The sequence below is a fragment of the Lissotriton vulgaris genome, chromosome 3_1 (genome assembly GCF_964263255.1).
Source record: "Lissotriton vulgaris chromosome 3_1, aLisVul1.2, whole genome shotgun sequence".
Classification (NCBI taxonomy): Eukaryota; Metazoa; Chordata; class Amphibia; order Caudata; family Salamandridae; genus Lissotriton; species Lissotriton vulgaris.
Window position 1 is genome coordinate 31821583 of NC_141689.1, and position 14752 is coordinate 31836334.

A 14752-nucleotide genomic window follows, 5' to 3' on the forward strand; every position below is an offset into this window, starting at 1 on the left:
TGCAAGAGATTATCATTCCCAACAGCTGCATATACACTTGAGCTGTTAGGGAGCGGGCGGGCTGGAACTGGAGAACTAGAGCCTGAATATTGCAAATTCTGGCTGCATTGAGGAAGGCTAGAGGTCTTGGAGTATCTAAAGTGGCTCCTAGATAGTTTTGAGTGCTGGAAGGTTGAAGATACAATTTCAACACATGGACTGTAAACCCCAGTTGGAGCAGTAACTGTAGTGTAATGCGAGTCTACTGGAGACACTTTGGAAACTTACTGGCTTTGATGAGCCAGTCGTCCAATTATAGGAAGACATGCATGTGTTTTCTTCGTAGGTGAGCAGCGACTACTGCCAGACACTTTGTAAATACTCGGGTAGCAGTGGTGACTCCGAATGGGAGAAATGGAAATGGTGCCCCGCCACCACAAATCTGAGAAATTTGCGATGCGCTGGATGTCTTGGAATGTGGAAATATGAGTCTTTTAAGTCTAGAGTACACATGAAGTCGCCCTGTTGTAAAAGTGAGAGCACTTGTTGAAGCGTCACCAGTGTTCCCTCGAACCTGCGCGCCTGTGCGGGCGTGCACGTCAGTGCCCCAAAGCGCGCAGTGCTGTGTGTGTGGCGCGCACACACATCTGATAGCATTCGCGCCACCCTGCAGCGTGAAAAAAGGGCATTTTGATCTCGCGTAGGAATAGGCATTTAGCAAGTGCTCCGGAGAGGAAGCACTTGCTAAATTTCTTCTGTTTTCTAGAGTGTGGCTCATTCCGTGCTTTTGTTTGAGTATTTGTGTCAATTGGAGAGCCCATAAGAATCTGCGATTAACATGAATACTTTTAGAAAGAGCACACAATCGGCCCTGCAGCCACACTCTAGAAAACAAAAGAAATGCAGCACCAAACACAGCGTGTGCTTTTAGAATCACCTAAAAGCACACGCTGTGTCTGTAGACTTGCTGCAGTTCTTCTCTTAATAGAGCTGGGCTGCGGGGTTATTGAGTGCCTTTTTTAAAGTTTTCATGTTTTCACTCCCTCATGACTTACGTCTGGAACCACAATATTTGCGCTTCAGGAAGCTGCTAAAAACACATCTCTTTCCCTAGCCTCCATGCCCCCCCCCTGTTTTTGATTTCCCACCCTTCCTCTCTTCTGCTCTCAGCTCCCGGTCCTCAGATTTGTTGAATTAGGGTTTTTTAGCGCTGGGATACCTCCGGGTGACTATGCGCTTTATAAAAATAAATAATAATAATAATAATAATAATAATGTTAGTTGCAGCTCATGAAGGGCGCTGCCGTTAATATGAACACGTTAACAAAGGCGCACAATCACCCCGCAGCCCAGCTCTATTTAGGGAAGAAATACAGCAAGCATACAAACGCATCATTTGCTTCCAGGGACCAGGCAACATATTCGCGGACCATAGACCTGGGCAATGTACATGTAAATAGAAATAAAGTGATTATCGTGATGCGCAGTATGCCCCTATCTGCAAATTGTGGCGAGAGCCTCGAACTTGACATCTGTGTTTTGTAGTTGTTTGATCTTGCAACCTGCCAGAGGAAGACATGGCCCTCACTAGGAGGACAAGACGAGGGGGTAACCGATGCATCCTGATATCTGGCATGGTGCTTGAGGAGAGCGGAGAGGGCTCTATGTGGCAACAGGTGTGCCGAAGCTCGGATCCCGATGTAGCTCTTGCCACTCCTTCGCCCTTTAGAGAGGACCTATTAGCCACCAATGAGTTCCCCCAGCCGGTCGCCGCACCCGCCCGTGGAAAGAGGTGGCCAGCGAGACTACCGTCAGTGTGTGTTAATACAAATAACACCAATGTCGATAGTTTGAAGTAAGTATTTATTGAATTAATAAGGCCCGTCAGCAGCGGGAGGGAAAGGGTATAAAGAGGATGAAAAGCTGACAAAATGACATGAGCGTCATGTGACGTGCACGGTGCACTAAATAGTGTGTGAACATTCCATATGACCCAAGGGATAGGAGTTAGGATGATACTGTGATGGAAAGCCTTCTGCAACCAAGCTTATAAAAGACATCAATTACAAGATGTTGCTTGATACTTGTGGCTGATCTGGCCTTCATTCTGGCGTTTTTCTTTGTTTTCCTGAAAGAGCTGCCATCCGAGAAGACAAAGAATGAAGAGGGAATGGAAACTCATTTGTTGGGCTTCTGGAGTCTGCTGGTGCTGTCCCTGACAGCCTGACTGTTGTGTTGCAGCTTCTCTGGGATCATGACCTACTTTGATTTCTTTCAGCTCGGAATGTTTCCACCAACACCTCTGTCGCCGTCAAGGTTCAGACGAATGACAGGACATTTTTTTCACATGGGCTATAGCATGGCACTTCTCAATGGCATTGTGGCAGGTCTTACAGTAGTATTGAGTTTTATATGATTTTGTGCTTTGCGATTATGTGGGTCATTCAAAGGAAATACTCAAGTATTTTAACGGAAACTGCCGTATTGCCTGTTTTTTGTACCGCTTTGGAACAGCATTCAGTCTTTCACATAAGAATGTGAATTCTTTACACAACTTGCAACTTATTGTGAAACGTGTTAGGAGGAGGGTGTCGTTGCAACTCGCTTCCCAAACCACCTAATTTTCCTCTTTAATGGACGAGTGATCGTGGACTCTTTTGTTACCCATAATTTTACAAAATAAAAATTCATAGGAAAGTTGATAACCAAGATCCACAATGTTAGTATAGGGGTGTTTGCCCTTTTGTCATTGGGAATGTGTTCAAACTGTTTGAAAAAATGGACATAACCTTTAAAAAATTATTTAGCTTGAATGAGGACAGAGGGCTTGGGATTGGGAAGGGAGGAAGCGCCACTCTCCGCAGCAAGAAAAGTTGAATATGACAGAGGCTCTGGATATTGTTTGACTCCTGCCCCGCCCTGCGTCCAATCCGGGAGGTATTTACCCGTGTAGACATTTATACTGAGGTAGAACTGTGCCCATCAGCAAAGAGCATAACGGGGGAGGAATGTGCACATCATCAAAAACTCCATTCAAGAGAAAATGTGCACGGCTGTAAAATGCTAACAAGAAAGGCACACCTCTAAATATTACATACTGAGATAGACAATCATGAATACGATAGCAATACTGCACGAAAATTGGCCAGCTCTCTAAGACAGTACTAATGGGGAGAAATGCATATCTGTAGAACAGTAATAATGGAGAAAATGTGCACCGCTGTCAAATTAATGCCGAAAAACATATCGGCATCTGTAAGACTAGACACACTGGGAGAGAAATGGGCTCACTGGAAAGACAGATACTGTAGGACATTTGCAGATCTGTAAAACATTGATATTAGAGGGGAAATGCGCATAGCTGTGTAAAGTTAATGATGGCACACATTCGTGCACAACTATCCACAAACAAGTGAGTCAAGTGATATGCCCTAGATAGTTAAAGCCTTGCTTTTACTTCCTCCCCTTATCTCCAAAGGCTCAGGATCCTGCTGTGTCAGAAGGGAAGGGAGGCATCCAGTCTGCCGAAGATATGCATTCTCTACCCTTAACTTGCACTTCTGAGGAGTAGCCATCAGCGTGGACTCCCAAACTCCTGCAGCCCAACTGTTCCTCTGAGGGCCTACACAACAACAACCCTTACCAACACACCACAGGAAGAGCACTTGGCTGGACTGGAGTTGCAACCTTGGGGCCTCTGTGTGCGTGCAGGGTGAATACAGAGTAATGTGACTGTATGCATGCAGGGTGAGTGAAGTGCCTGTGTGACTGCAAAGTAAGATATGTGACTGTACGAGTGCAGGGTGAGTGGTGTGCTTTTGTGCCTCCAGAGCAAATTATGCAAGTCCACTGTATGAGCGCAAGGCGAAGGACGTCCCTTTGTGCGTGAGTGTGTGGAGGTTCATTAGTGTGCCTCTGTAAGAGCTGGGGGTGCAGGGTAAGCGATGTGTCTGTGTGAGCGTACAGTGAGTTGTGTTACTATGAGTATACTGTATGAGAGATGTGAATGTACTCAGTGAATGGTGTACGCTAGTGAGAGCAGGGAGAAGGGTATGCTTATGTGAGTGTAGGCTGAGCAAAGCGTTGTGCATCTGTGAACACAGGGTGAGAGGAGCGATGTGTCTGCATGAGTATAGGGAGAGTGGTGAGTCTTTGTGAGGTCATTAGCATATTTTTAATACATTTTTGCAAGGTTTCTTGAAATATATGGGGAAAATGCACCATTTGCACCCATTTTTTCTATATTTTTTTGTGAAATAGTACCAAACTAATAATTCGTCTCATAGTAACCCCATCTGCATGGTTGTTTCAAGCTCAATCGCTGCGCTCTCTCACACTTTAAATTCAACTAAAAGTTTTCTGCCTCACCACTTTTTAAAAGCACCTGCATAAGCTTAAAAGTGGAAGCACAAACCATTTGTCTCCGAGCCCTAGATTTTCTGTCATCAGCCCTTGTCCTCCGTATTTCAACAAGAGCAGTTCAAGCATGAATGGCAAAATATCCTAGTTTGCAAATGTTTTCTACATAATTCTGGTTCTGCAATATTTACCGCCTAATGCTTCATCTGCTGCATAAATTGAGGATTTTAACTAAAAAATTGTTTGTAGCTCAAACGGATCAAATGTTACTAAAAAATGTGACTAGTGTTTCTGCGAAGTGGACGGCTCTTTGCAAAGGTTGACTGATCACCTTGTCACTGCTGGATTATTATGTCATTGGTGTAGCTACCACCCACCGGTGTGTCCAATCTTCGCAGCATGTGTGTGCTTCTGGTCACCAAAAGGGTGGTATGATTGTGGGAAATAAGCAGGCAAGACCCGCTCCATGGATCACCCATGTGATGGCTGGTACCCCCAGAGTAGACTCACAGGAAGGCTGGTTGGGGCACGGCTAATTGATCTGTTAAATTCTGGCCTGCCTGCTCAGCGCTGTTCATGAATATTATATCTCAGATGTATAGCATTTTAAATTTGATGGCGCAGTTGCATGCTCATATATGTTAGACAATTTTAGCCTGCTGGTGCTGCCTCATTGGCAGTGTGCCTCAATTGCAGTATTGTCAGAGGGGCGCGAGAATACGTGACTAATGCATTTTAGTGCGGTGATGCGGACACTAGCATTAAAATGCGTTAGTCGAGAGCCTGATGCAGCGCTACCCTAACCCAGCCCTGAAACTGCGAAAAGTAAAATTATAATAACGTTATTATAACTTTATTTTTCCTTCTCAAAGAGAGCATTTGTTAAAGTTTGTGTTAATCGCAGCACCCATCATGAGCTGAAATTAACATGAAAACTTGAAAAAATGCGCACAATCACCCCGCAGCCCAGCTCTATTAAGAAAAGAAATGCAGCGACATAGCTGCCAAGATTTCAAATTGCTATGTGGGATGGTTTCAAACCTGCCTTAACACCATTCACGTGGATCTGTATGTGTAGAAATGCACAGTCTTTTCACTTTTTTAAGCAGAAGTTTAGAGCATGTCTGGTTATTGGCGCACACAGCCTTGGTTGCAGCGCACATAGATCTTACACTGCCGCACACAGAGGAAAGAAATTAGAGGGAACATTGAGCGTCACCATGTGAAAATAATCTGATTGTATGTAAAGATTCAGTTCTCCGAGGTTTCAGATAGGTCTGAGAAAACCGTCCTTTTAGGGTATGAGAGACAAAAGGGAGTATACGCCAGATCGCTGGTATTGTAGTGGCTCCATTTAAGAGGAGAGACTGAACCAGCCTGTGCAAACCCCACCCCTCAGGTGGGGGAGACGAGATGAAGCTCCGGGCTCCGGCAATCTTGAAGGTGGGGAGCCCTGCCCAATCACAGCTAGGCTCCTGCCCCCCTCCCACAGGAGAGGAGCAGGCTAGAGGGTGTACCCACCCCAGGACAGGGACCTATTGGTCCCTGCCCTTGCCTACCTGTAACGCCTCTAAATTCAGTATTTAGGGGCTCCCTGAACCTTCCTTCCTCAGATCCAGATTTTAAAACAAAAAAGAAGATCAAGAAGAAGACCTGCTGTGCAGCTGCTAACAAGAGGACGACACCAACTGACTTCGACCCAGCCCTACAGGCCTGTTGATCCTTGAACCTGCTCCTGGTAAATCCAGGCTTCTCCTGTGGACAGCAACCTTGAAAACCCCAGAGGACCTGCCTGCCTTGAACATCTTAAAGACTGGGACTCCCACGAGCAGAGGCTCTGCTCCAACAGCAATACCCCTGGTTCCAGCAAGGAACCGCAAATCCAGCACACTCTGCACCCGCCGAGCCCGGCCGGTGCCTTAGTGGACAAAGACCCTGAGGATGTCCCCCCGGCGATTGTGACCTGAAATCCAGTGCCCAAGGACCCTCCTCGACGACCCAGACAACGCCTGCAGCCTCACAACCAGGGACGCCTCCAACCGCGACCAGCAGGGGGTAAGATTTCCCGACGACAAAAGACACCCCTGCACCCGGCGCCCCACGGCCCCCTGTACCCAACTCTGGGGTGCCTACCTAACCTCCAAGATCCAAACTTCCCCCTCGAAGTGTTGGTCGATCCTGAAGAATCTCCGTCCCGAGCCTGCAGACTTTGTTCATCTTCCAAGATCTCCATTGGCTAACATTGAGCGCCCAACGGCTCAAAAGCACCCTGCACCCAGCCACCCGAGCGCCCCTGGCAGCGCAACCTTTGTCCTAATCTGCTTCCCCAATTTGACCTGAGCAAGAGACCAGGAGCCCAGCTGCCACAGCTTTGTGGCCTGCTTTCCAGCAGCTACCAACCGCAGCCCCCCTGCCTCTCATTGGATATCATTGGACCTAACTACCTCTGCACCCTGCTGCCCCTGTGCCGCTGAGGGTGTACCAACTGAGTCTTGCCCAGAACCTTAACTCTGCCAGTCAAGTACTTACCCAAAAGCCAATATCTCACTTTTCTTCCATAGGGTAACATTGACTGCTTTCACTTGGAAATTTATCTAAGTGTGGAGTTTTGAAACTTTAAAATATTCATCTAAAATCAATTGAACAACAAATTCCGATTTACTCATCTGTTATCAGGAGAGAATCAAGTGCTGAATCTTTTAGCCCAGCACTAACCCTGAAAAGTAATTTTAACCATAGTTACCAGTAATTTGTATTTCCTTCCATAGGAATCCATTGTCTGGTTTTCACCAGAAAAGTTTCTAAGTGTCGATTTTCACAAACTACAAATATTCCTTAAAAATCGCCTGTATGACTTCAACGCATTCTTTCAACTGTTTACAGGAGATGCACCAGTGCTGGATCCAGGATCCAACCCTGAGTAAGAAAAAGTAACGATAACACTACTTACCTGCTAAGTGAATTTCCTCCCATAGGATAACATTGGTGATTTTATGTGAAAACGTTTTTAAGTGTCAACTTTTAAAATACAATAATACTCCTTAAAAATCACTACTGTAACCAAAACGTTTTTACTCAACTGTTTACAGGAAATATCCCAGGACGAAATCTAGGATCCAGTCCTGTGGTTAGAAAAGTAATCTGCACAGTAACTAATTACATTTAACTAGAAATTCACATTGAGCTCAATGTTGTATTGTGTTTGAAATTGTGTTGCCTATTACAACAACTGTAACCATTGTAATCAAAAAGTCTATTGCCTTTTTGAAAAGTATTTAACTACAGTAACATTCTGAGAAAGTATATTTTGATACCTTGTTGGTTCTAAAATAAAACAGCTATATATTTTGATACAAAACAATTGGAGTTCAGTTCTTGAGTGTGTGAGACCATTTGCTGACTGAGTGTGTACATAAAATGCTTTACACTGTCCTCTGATCCTGCCTTACTGCTCGACCGAGCTACCACTTTAGAGAGTGAGGTTATCTAACTTTAGCCTCTGAGGACTGGGGTCTCTATACACACTGTACCTTACTTTGGTCCAGTATGTACAGAGCCACTTTCTTACAAACGTGTCCACTGTTCTTCCCTGTAGTAGGACTGTACTTCTGCTCTGGATTTTTTTTTTTCCCACTTTGAAGACCTTTGGGGCGGTTTCTCCACAATGGTTTTCAGGGTCTAGTCTACTGTTATGTTCATGGCAAAGACTTGTGCACTTCATTAATTTACAACATGTAAAGATGGGTTCGGGAAGGCAGTTCTTGTTGAGAACATCTCATGCTACATTGGGAAGACTACAGATAGGGAAAAAAACAAAAAGGAATTCCTCTTATTTTATCTAAACATTTGCCACGTACCTCAAGTGCTCCTTCTCCTGTGACCCAAAATAAACGCGAGGCATATCCCAGGCTAAACAGAACTCTAGTGTCCCATGTCCTCGGGCTGGGACTGTGCATTTAGCAGCGACGGCAACCGCAGTCATCTCCCCTCTCTTTGTGGGTGCACTTGGACCTGTAAAAGCAGGAGAAGAGGCAGAATGAACCATGGGATGAAGCATCTTTCTGTTCATCACCTTGAGTTGTCTCAAAAACCAGATGGTACAAACGGAAGAGAACAGAGTGAAGGAGCACTGCATAGTTGTATAGAGTTCTTTTGACCTGGCTTCCCCACTGCATTTCCCAGAGACTGGACAACTCCCCTAGTGCTCCCCTGAATACGCCCAGCCCCCACCACACCCCACACTCTCCCAAAAGGCCTCTTCAGTCTTCTGGTAGATGTTAAAGCCAATAACAAAGAGACCTTCCAAGTAATAAATTTAAGGTCAACCTTATGTATCGGCTCAAAGGGGTGACGTATGAGCTGGGTTAGCACCACATTCAAATGCCAAGCAGGAGGTGGCCGTCGAATTGGAGGAAACATGCGAAATAAACCCTTGAAAAATTGATGGATTATTCTTGAAGAAAACAGAGTTCGATCCGTCCTGACGGAATCGGGAAATGGATGCCAGAAATACTTTCAGGGTTGAATGTGCCAAACCCGATCTAGCCAGTTGCAGGAAGAAGGGCAATATTTGCTCTGGTCTAGCATGAAATGGGTGTAGATCAACAGTCTGGCACCAGGCACAGAAACACTTCCACTTGAGTTTGTAGGTCTTAATGGTCGACGGTGCTCTGGCGTTAGCCAACACCTCTTGACAATCGTGAGGAATGTCTAAGTGGGCGAATTCATTGTGTTGAGGAGCCAAGCTGACAATTTCAGCGAAACTGGGTCCGGATGGTACACCTTGCCTTTCTGAGCTGTGAGAAGATTCAGTATTTGAGGCAGTTGTATTGGCTCGCACTCCGAGAGGAGGAGAAGCTCGGTGAACCAATATTGCCGGGGCCACCTTGGAGCAATCAGGATTAGACGACATGGTTGACTCCTCATCTTCCTGATGATCTTGGGAATTAACGGAATCGGCGGAAAAGCGTAAGCAAATATTCAACACCAATTCATCAAAAGGGCATCCCCGCACGAGTCTTTGTGGGGAATCCAGCTTGCAAAGCGTTGGCATTTCCGGTTCTGGGCTGTTGCAAACAAATCCAGGTCGGGATGACCCCACTCTCGGAATATCTGATCCAGGGATGGTCGATGCAGTTCTCATTCATGATTGCTTCCTGCGGACCTGCTGAGTGAGTCCGCTAGGACATTGGCAACCCCTGGGACATGGACTGCCGACAGATTGATGTTGTGATCCAGGGCCCAATTCCAAATCTCCTGCGCCTGACGGGACAACCGGGCCGATCTTGTGCCTCCCTGCTTGTTCAGGTAATGCATGCTGGTTGTGTTGTCCGTTCGTATCAACACGGTAGAGCCCTCCAAGATCGCCTGAAAGAATTTCATGGCTAGAAAAATGGCTCTTAGTTCCAGCAGATTTATATGCCATTTTTTTTGTTGAATGTTCCACTTGCCACTGACTGTCATCCCTTGGAGATGGGCGCCCCAGCCCTCCAGGGAAGCATCCGTGGTCACAATGAATCTGGGTCCTTCTGTCAGGAATGCACATCCCACCTGCAGGTTCCCATCTTGCCCCCACCACTGGATGGAGTTTCTCATCCGAGGAGTTATGTTGACGACGTCCTCGAATTAACCCGTTACTTGTACCCACTGACGACTGAGTTCCTCTTGCAAAGGTCTCATTCGCAGGTGACAGTTGGGGGTGAGCGGGATACAGGACGAGATCATCCTGAGGAAAGACTTGAACCTGCGAACAGAAACGCACTTTCTTTTTAGCAGTGATGTGGACATTTTGCGAATCTTCACTTGCCTTTCTTTTGATATGAACACTTGGGCGAGTCTTGTGTCCAGTGTGGCTCCCAAGAACGACTTCCTCTGTGATGGAGTTAGGTGAGATTTTTTGAAATTCACCGAAAAACCCAGGCTTTGGAATAGTGATAGACATCTCTGAACGTGAGTCTTTGCCAAGCCGATGGAACTGGCCTTGATAAGGCAGTCGTCCAAATATGGATACATTTGCACTCCCTCTAGTCTCAGGCGTGTGGCCACCGGGGCTAACATTTTTGTGAAAACTCTGGGGGGCGAACGTAGTCCAAAGGGGAGTACTTTGAACTGGAAGTCCCTGCCAGCTACTCTGAACCGTAAGAACTTCCGGTGTCTGGAAAAAATAGGCACATGGAAGTATGCGTCCTGAAGGTCGAGTGTTGCCATGTGATCCCCTACTGAGAGAAACTGGAGTATTTCTTGGAGCGTCAACATTCTGAAAGATAATTTCTTGAGGTACTTGTTGAGGGCACGCAGGTCGAGGATGGGGCGCCATTCCCCCGACTTTTTGCGGATCAGGAAAAATCTTGAATAAAAACCTGTCCCCTTTTGATGTTGAGGTACCCTTTCTATTGCTCCTTTTTTATCATAGAGTGTATTTGAGAAAACAGCTCCTTGAGATGAGCTGGAGGTGGTCCTCTTGGGGGAGAATTTGGAGGGGCTTTGACGAATTCGAGAATGTGACCTCTGGAAACCACGTCCAGAACCCATCTGTCCGTGATAATCTTGGACCAATTTGAGTAAAATCGGGATATTCTTCCTCCAATTTGTTTCAGGCTGGGACAAAGTGGTGGCAGGATGTGTCTCTCACTTGCTCTTGTTGTCTCTTCCTCGATAAGAGGTTTTTCCTCTTGATTGAGAGTAATTATTTCTCCTTTGGCCATAAGATTGTTGACGGTATGGCTGGTATCTCTGATTTCCTTGGGTGTTACTGTAGGAGCGTTGCTGAGAATAACCTCCTCTGTTCGAGAAATTGCCTCTTCCTCTTGCACCACGAAAGGAAGACTTTCGAAACTGGGGAGAGCCCAGCGACCGTGCCGTCTCTGTGTCCTTCTTTATAGATTGTAATGCCTCGTCAACATGTTGACCAAAAAGGAACTCTCCATCATAGGCCATGTCCATGATCTTTGTCTGGACCTCTAGACGAAAAGATGTAGCCTTTAACCAGCCTTGCCTCCGGAGAACAGCTGCTCCCGCCAGCTGCCTAAAACCTGTGGCTGCCACGTCCACTGCAGTATCAATTATTTCTGAGGAAACGCTCTCTCCCTCTAGTAGGATCTTTTTAGCTTCAGCTCTATCCGCTTCTGCAAGCTTCTCGATGTAGGGCGATATGTCGGACCACATCTGCCTATCATATCTTCCAAGTATTGCCAGTGAGTTTGCGGCTCGGACCGTGGTTGCCGCAATAGTCGACACCTTCTTCCCTACCGTCTTTATCAGGTGGAGTAGAGACCTATGTAGATGGATTCTTGGCTCTTCTTTGTGCTGCCTGGGTGACTACGGACTCAGTCTTAGCCTGACCAACCAGGCATGCCGGTGATGAACTAGGTGCTCTATATTTTTTTTTCTACCCTAGGTAGTACTGCGGGTAAATAATTTGGTGTTTTCATTATCTTCAGACCTTCTTTCCATATAAAGTCAATGATTGGAATAGACCAACTTTGTTTTTGTGGCAAGTCCTTAAAATCATAGAGGAAGCATTCCTCTTGTTTATTCTCCATTGATATGAGGAACTTTTTTGTGGCTCTATCCATAATCTTATGGAAGCTGGAAATGTCCACCGGCGGAGAATCCGCCGTAGGCGGGGCTGCTGGAGAAGGGGTTTGTGCCTGATAGTCGTCCCACTCCGACGATACAGACTTGTCGTCCAATTCACCGTCGTCTCGTTCGTCTTCCGACGAATTTTCACCCTCTGCCTGATGGGATGGTACTGGAGAAGAGGGTAGTGCGGATCGTGCTTCTTCCGCTGCCACTTGGAAAACTGGTTCTTGAAGACCTACAGTTGCAGTAGATGTTTTTGGCCTAGGCGTAGAGACATGAGAATCACCCGATTCTGAAGGTGGAAACCTGCGATAATAATCGCTTAACATATATTGAAGGTTTTGGAACAAATCCATAGGCATTTGCATGCCAGGTGTAGACCCAGTCTCCCGACTAGCGTGCGCCTGGAAATTCTCTTCCTCCTCTGGATCTAGATCTTGAACTTTTATGAGCAAGTCCGAAGGGCTCCTGGCCGCCCGAAAAGTGTCATCCTCGTAGGATTCTTCTTCTTCCTCAGAATCCAACAATTTATCTGGTAGTTTTAAAGGAGACAAAGCTGTGGATGATGAACCACGCTTCTGTAGGAGTGAAGCAGTGGTAGCCGGTGATGGCAAAGGTATTGTGGATGCTCCTGCCGACCACACCTACATTGCCGTACAGGATGACAGTGGGGGCGTCGATGGAGCCACCGATGTTGATGACAAGCTTGGTTCCCTCTGCGTTGAGAGATCCGTCGTCGACGGCGCGCCCTTCGACGGCAGCTGCTTCGTCGACGATGAACTAGTCGACGGTGGTGTTTTCTTCTTCGTCGATGGTGTCGACGGCGTTGTCAGCTTCGTCGACGAGGAGGTCGTCGACGGATTAATTTTCTTCGTCGACGAGGAGGTTGTCGACGGATCCATTTTCTTCGTCAACGGTAACTTCGTCGACGAGGGTGTCGTCGACGGTAACTTCGTCGACGAGGGTGTCGTCGACGGTAACTTCGTCGACGAGGGTGTCGTCGACGGTAACTTCGTCGTCGAGGACGACGTCGACGGTAACTTCGTCGACGGGGATGTCGTCGACGGTAAGGTCTTCTTCGTCGATGGCAAGAGAGTCGTCGACGCCTGAGTCGACGTCGAAGCGCTCGTTGACGGTACCTTCAGGATTCCCGTCGACGGTGGAGCGTCGACAATCGATGGGACTATCTTCGTCGACGAGATGGATCTAACCTGGACGTAAACCATCGTCGACGGTGAGGAGGATGAAGACATCACCATAGATGGTTTTGGTGAGGAGAAAGTCACAGTTGAAGTGGAAGAAGTGACCACATGAAGAGATGGCGATGATGAGGCTGCTCTTGAGTCTGCCATGGCCTGAGGTGAAACCTTATGGGCAGGTGCTTTGGAAACTGTAGATTTTCCAGATTTTCCTGAGGGCGCAGATGTCACAGGTGGAGACACCTTCTTGGAGGTAGTAGGCAAACCAGAATCCTGAGAGGATTGGGCCTTTTTAGAGGTTTTAGCCCTAGGAGAAGCCAACTCAACCTCAGATTTTCTCTTCCTTGAGGAGACAGAAGACCCTGAGGCAATGCTCCCTACCTCTGAAACAGGGTTATCTTTGTCCTTTATCCTCTGAAGCCATAGGAGCAGACGACCCTTTCTGTCCCCGAGGGTCTTTTGAGGAAAGGTTCTACAGATTTTACATTCCTTCGCCTCATGATCTGGATACAGACAGTATATGCATTTCTTGTGAGGATCCTCCTTGAACAGCCTCAGCTTTCCACAGGAATCACAAGCCCTAAAAAGGGATTTAGAAGTAGACATCCTTTGAAGGTTAAAAAACCAACCAAAGTAAGAAGAAACTGAGCAGAGCTCAGGGAGACTCCCTTCACACGACGTGCGGTAGAAAATCTGAGAGCCTGAGTCTCTGGGGAGAACATTCTGGTGGGTGCTGTCGCCTGATTGGCTGCAGTTTGGTCTAACATAATGACTAGGATAGTCATGAGTGTGGGAGATTTTGCTCCTGTAGCTAGGGCTACTTTACTTCCTGGTCGGTTATTACCAAGGTTTTTTGGTTATTACAGGCATATTATTGCTTTTTTATATACCGTGGAACTCCCACTCCGACGAAGGGGAATGATTCAGGCATGTGAATCTATGAAAGACACCCCAAATACTGGAGAAGTGTTTTAATTTGCAGCAGATCTCACACAAACACAGGTCATTCTTAGTGGAATGGCAGGTTACTTTGGACCGAAAGACAGACAGGCGGCGGGTATATGCTTGGAAAGTGGACAGGCCACCTTTTTTCCAGAACTGTAATGTGCTTTGTGTGGTGTGTTATATTAAGTGCATTTGTAAAGCACTTCTGTGTATAATCTAGCACACTGCAGAATCCAGAGGCATGGTTCGGGTAGTAAATGGTGGTTTCAGAGACAGTGGCCAGCTTTTCTGCTCTGGTTTGTGGCGGAATGCTTGTGTTCTGCAAGGTGTCTAGTGATGGTCCCTTTTGGTTTGATGGGGCGACAAGTCTGTGGTTGAGGCTATGCCCGAGCTTGCGTGGAGACTTTGCAGTGTTATGTCGGAGTAAACAAGCCTCAGGGATTCCCTGTTTCCCGTGTGACTGCTTGTTCAGTACAAGCAGATTGTGTTGCTAGATGACACTGTGTTGACATCATTATGGCGTTTGTACCCTGCTGTGCCTATTGGTGTCTTATTTTAGGGGTTTGTGTGAGAAGTGATGTTTGTACAACGCTTTGCCAACTGTATGTCTGTGGTCCCTTCCTGAGCATGTGAGCATCAGCATGGACTGTTCACATGTTGGGTTTGTGCTGTGAGCCACGTAAATGTAT

General features: G+C 46.7%; 1 protein-coding gene and 1 pseudogene across 2 annotated transcripts in view; one reads left to right on the forward strand and one right to left on the reverse strand.

The window, feature by feature from the left end:
* GBA2 (glucosylceramidase beta 2) overlaps window positions 1-14752 on the reverse strand; it is a 228021-nt gene that overhangs the window by 95126 nt on the left and 118143 nt on the right. For both annotated transcript variants that reach the window (XM_086960013.1, XM_086960014.1), the window contains exon 7: window positions 8196-8349. In XM_086960013.1, coding sequence (XP_086816139.1) covers window positions 8196-8349 — 154 coding nt within the window. The remainder of the gene's footprint in view (window positions 1-8195; window positions 8350-14752) is intronic.
* On the forward strand, window positions 1557-2395 carry LOC147725869 (ADP-ribosylation factor-like protein 6-interacting protein 6; annotated as a pseudogene).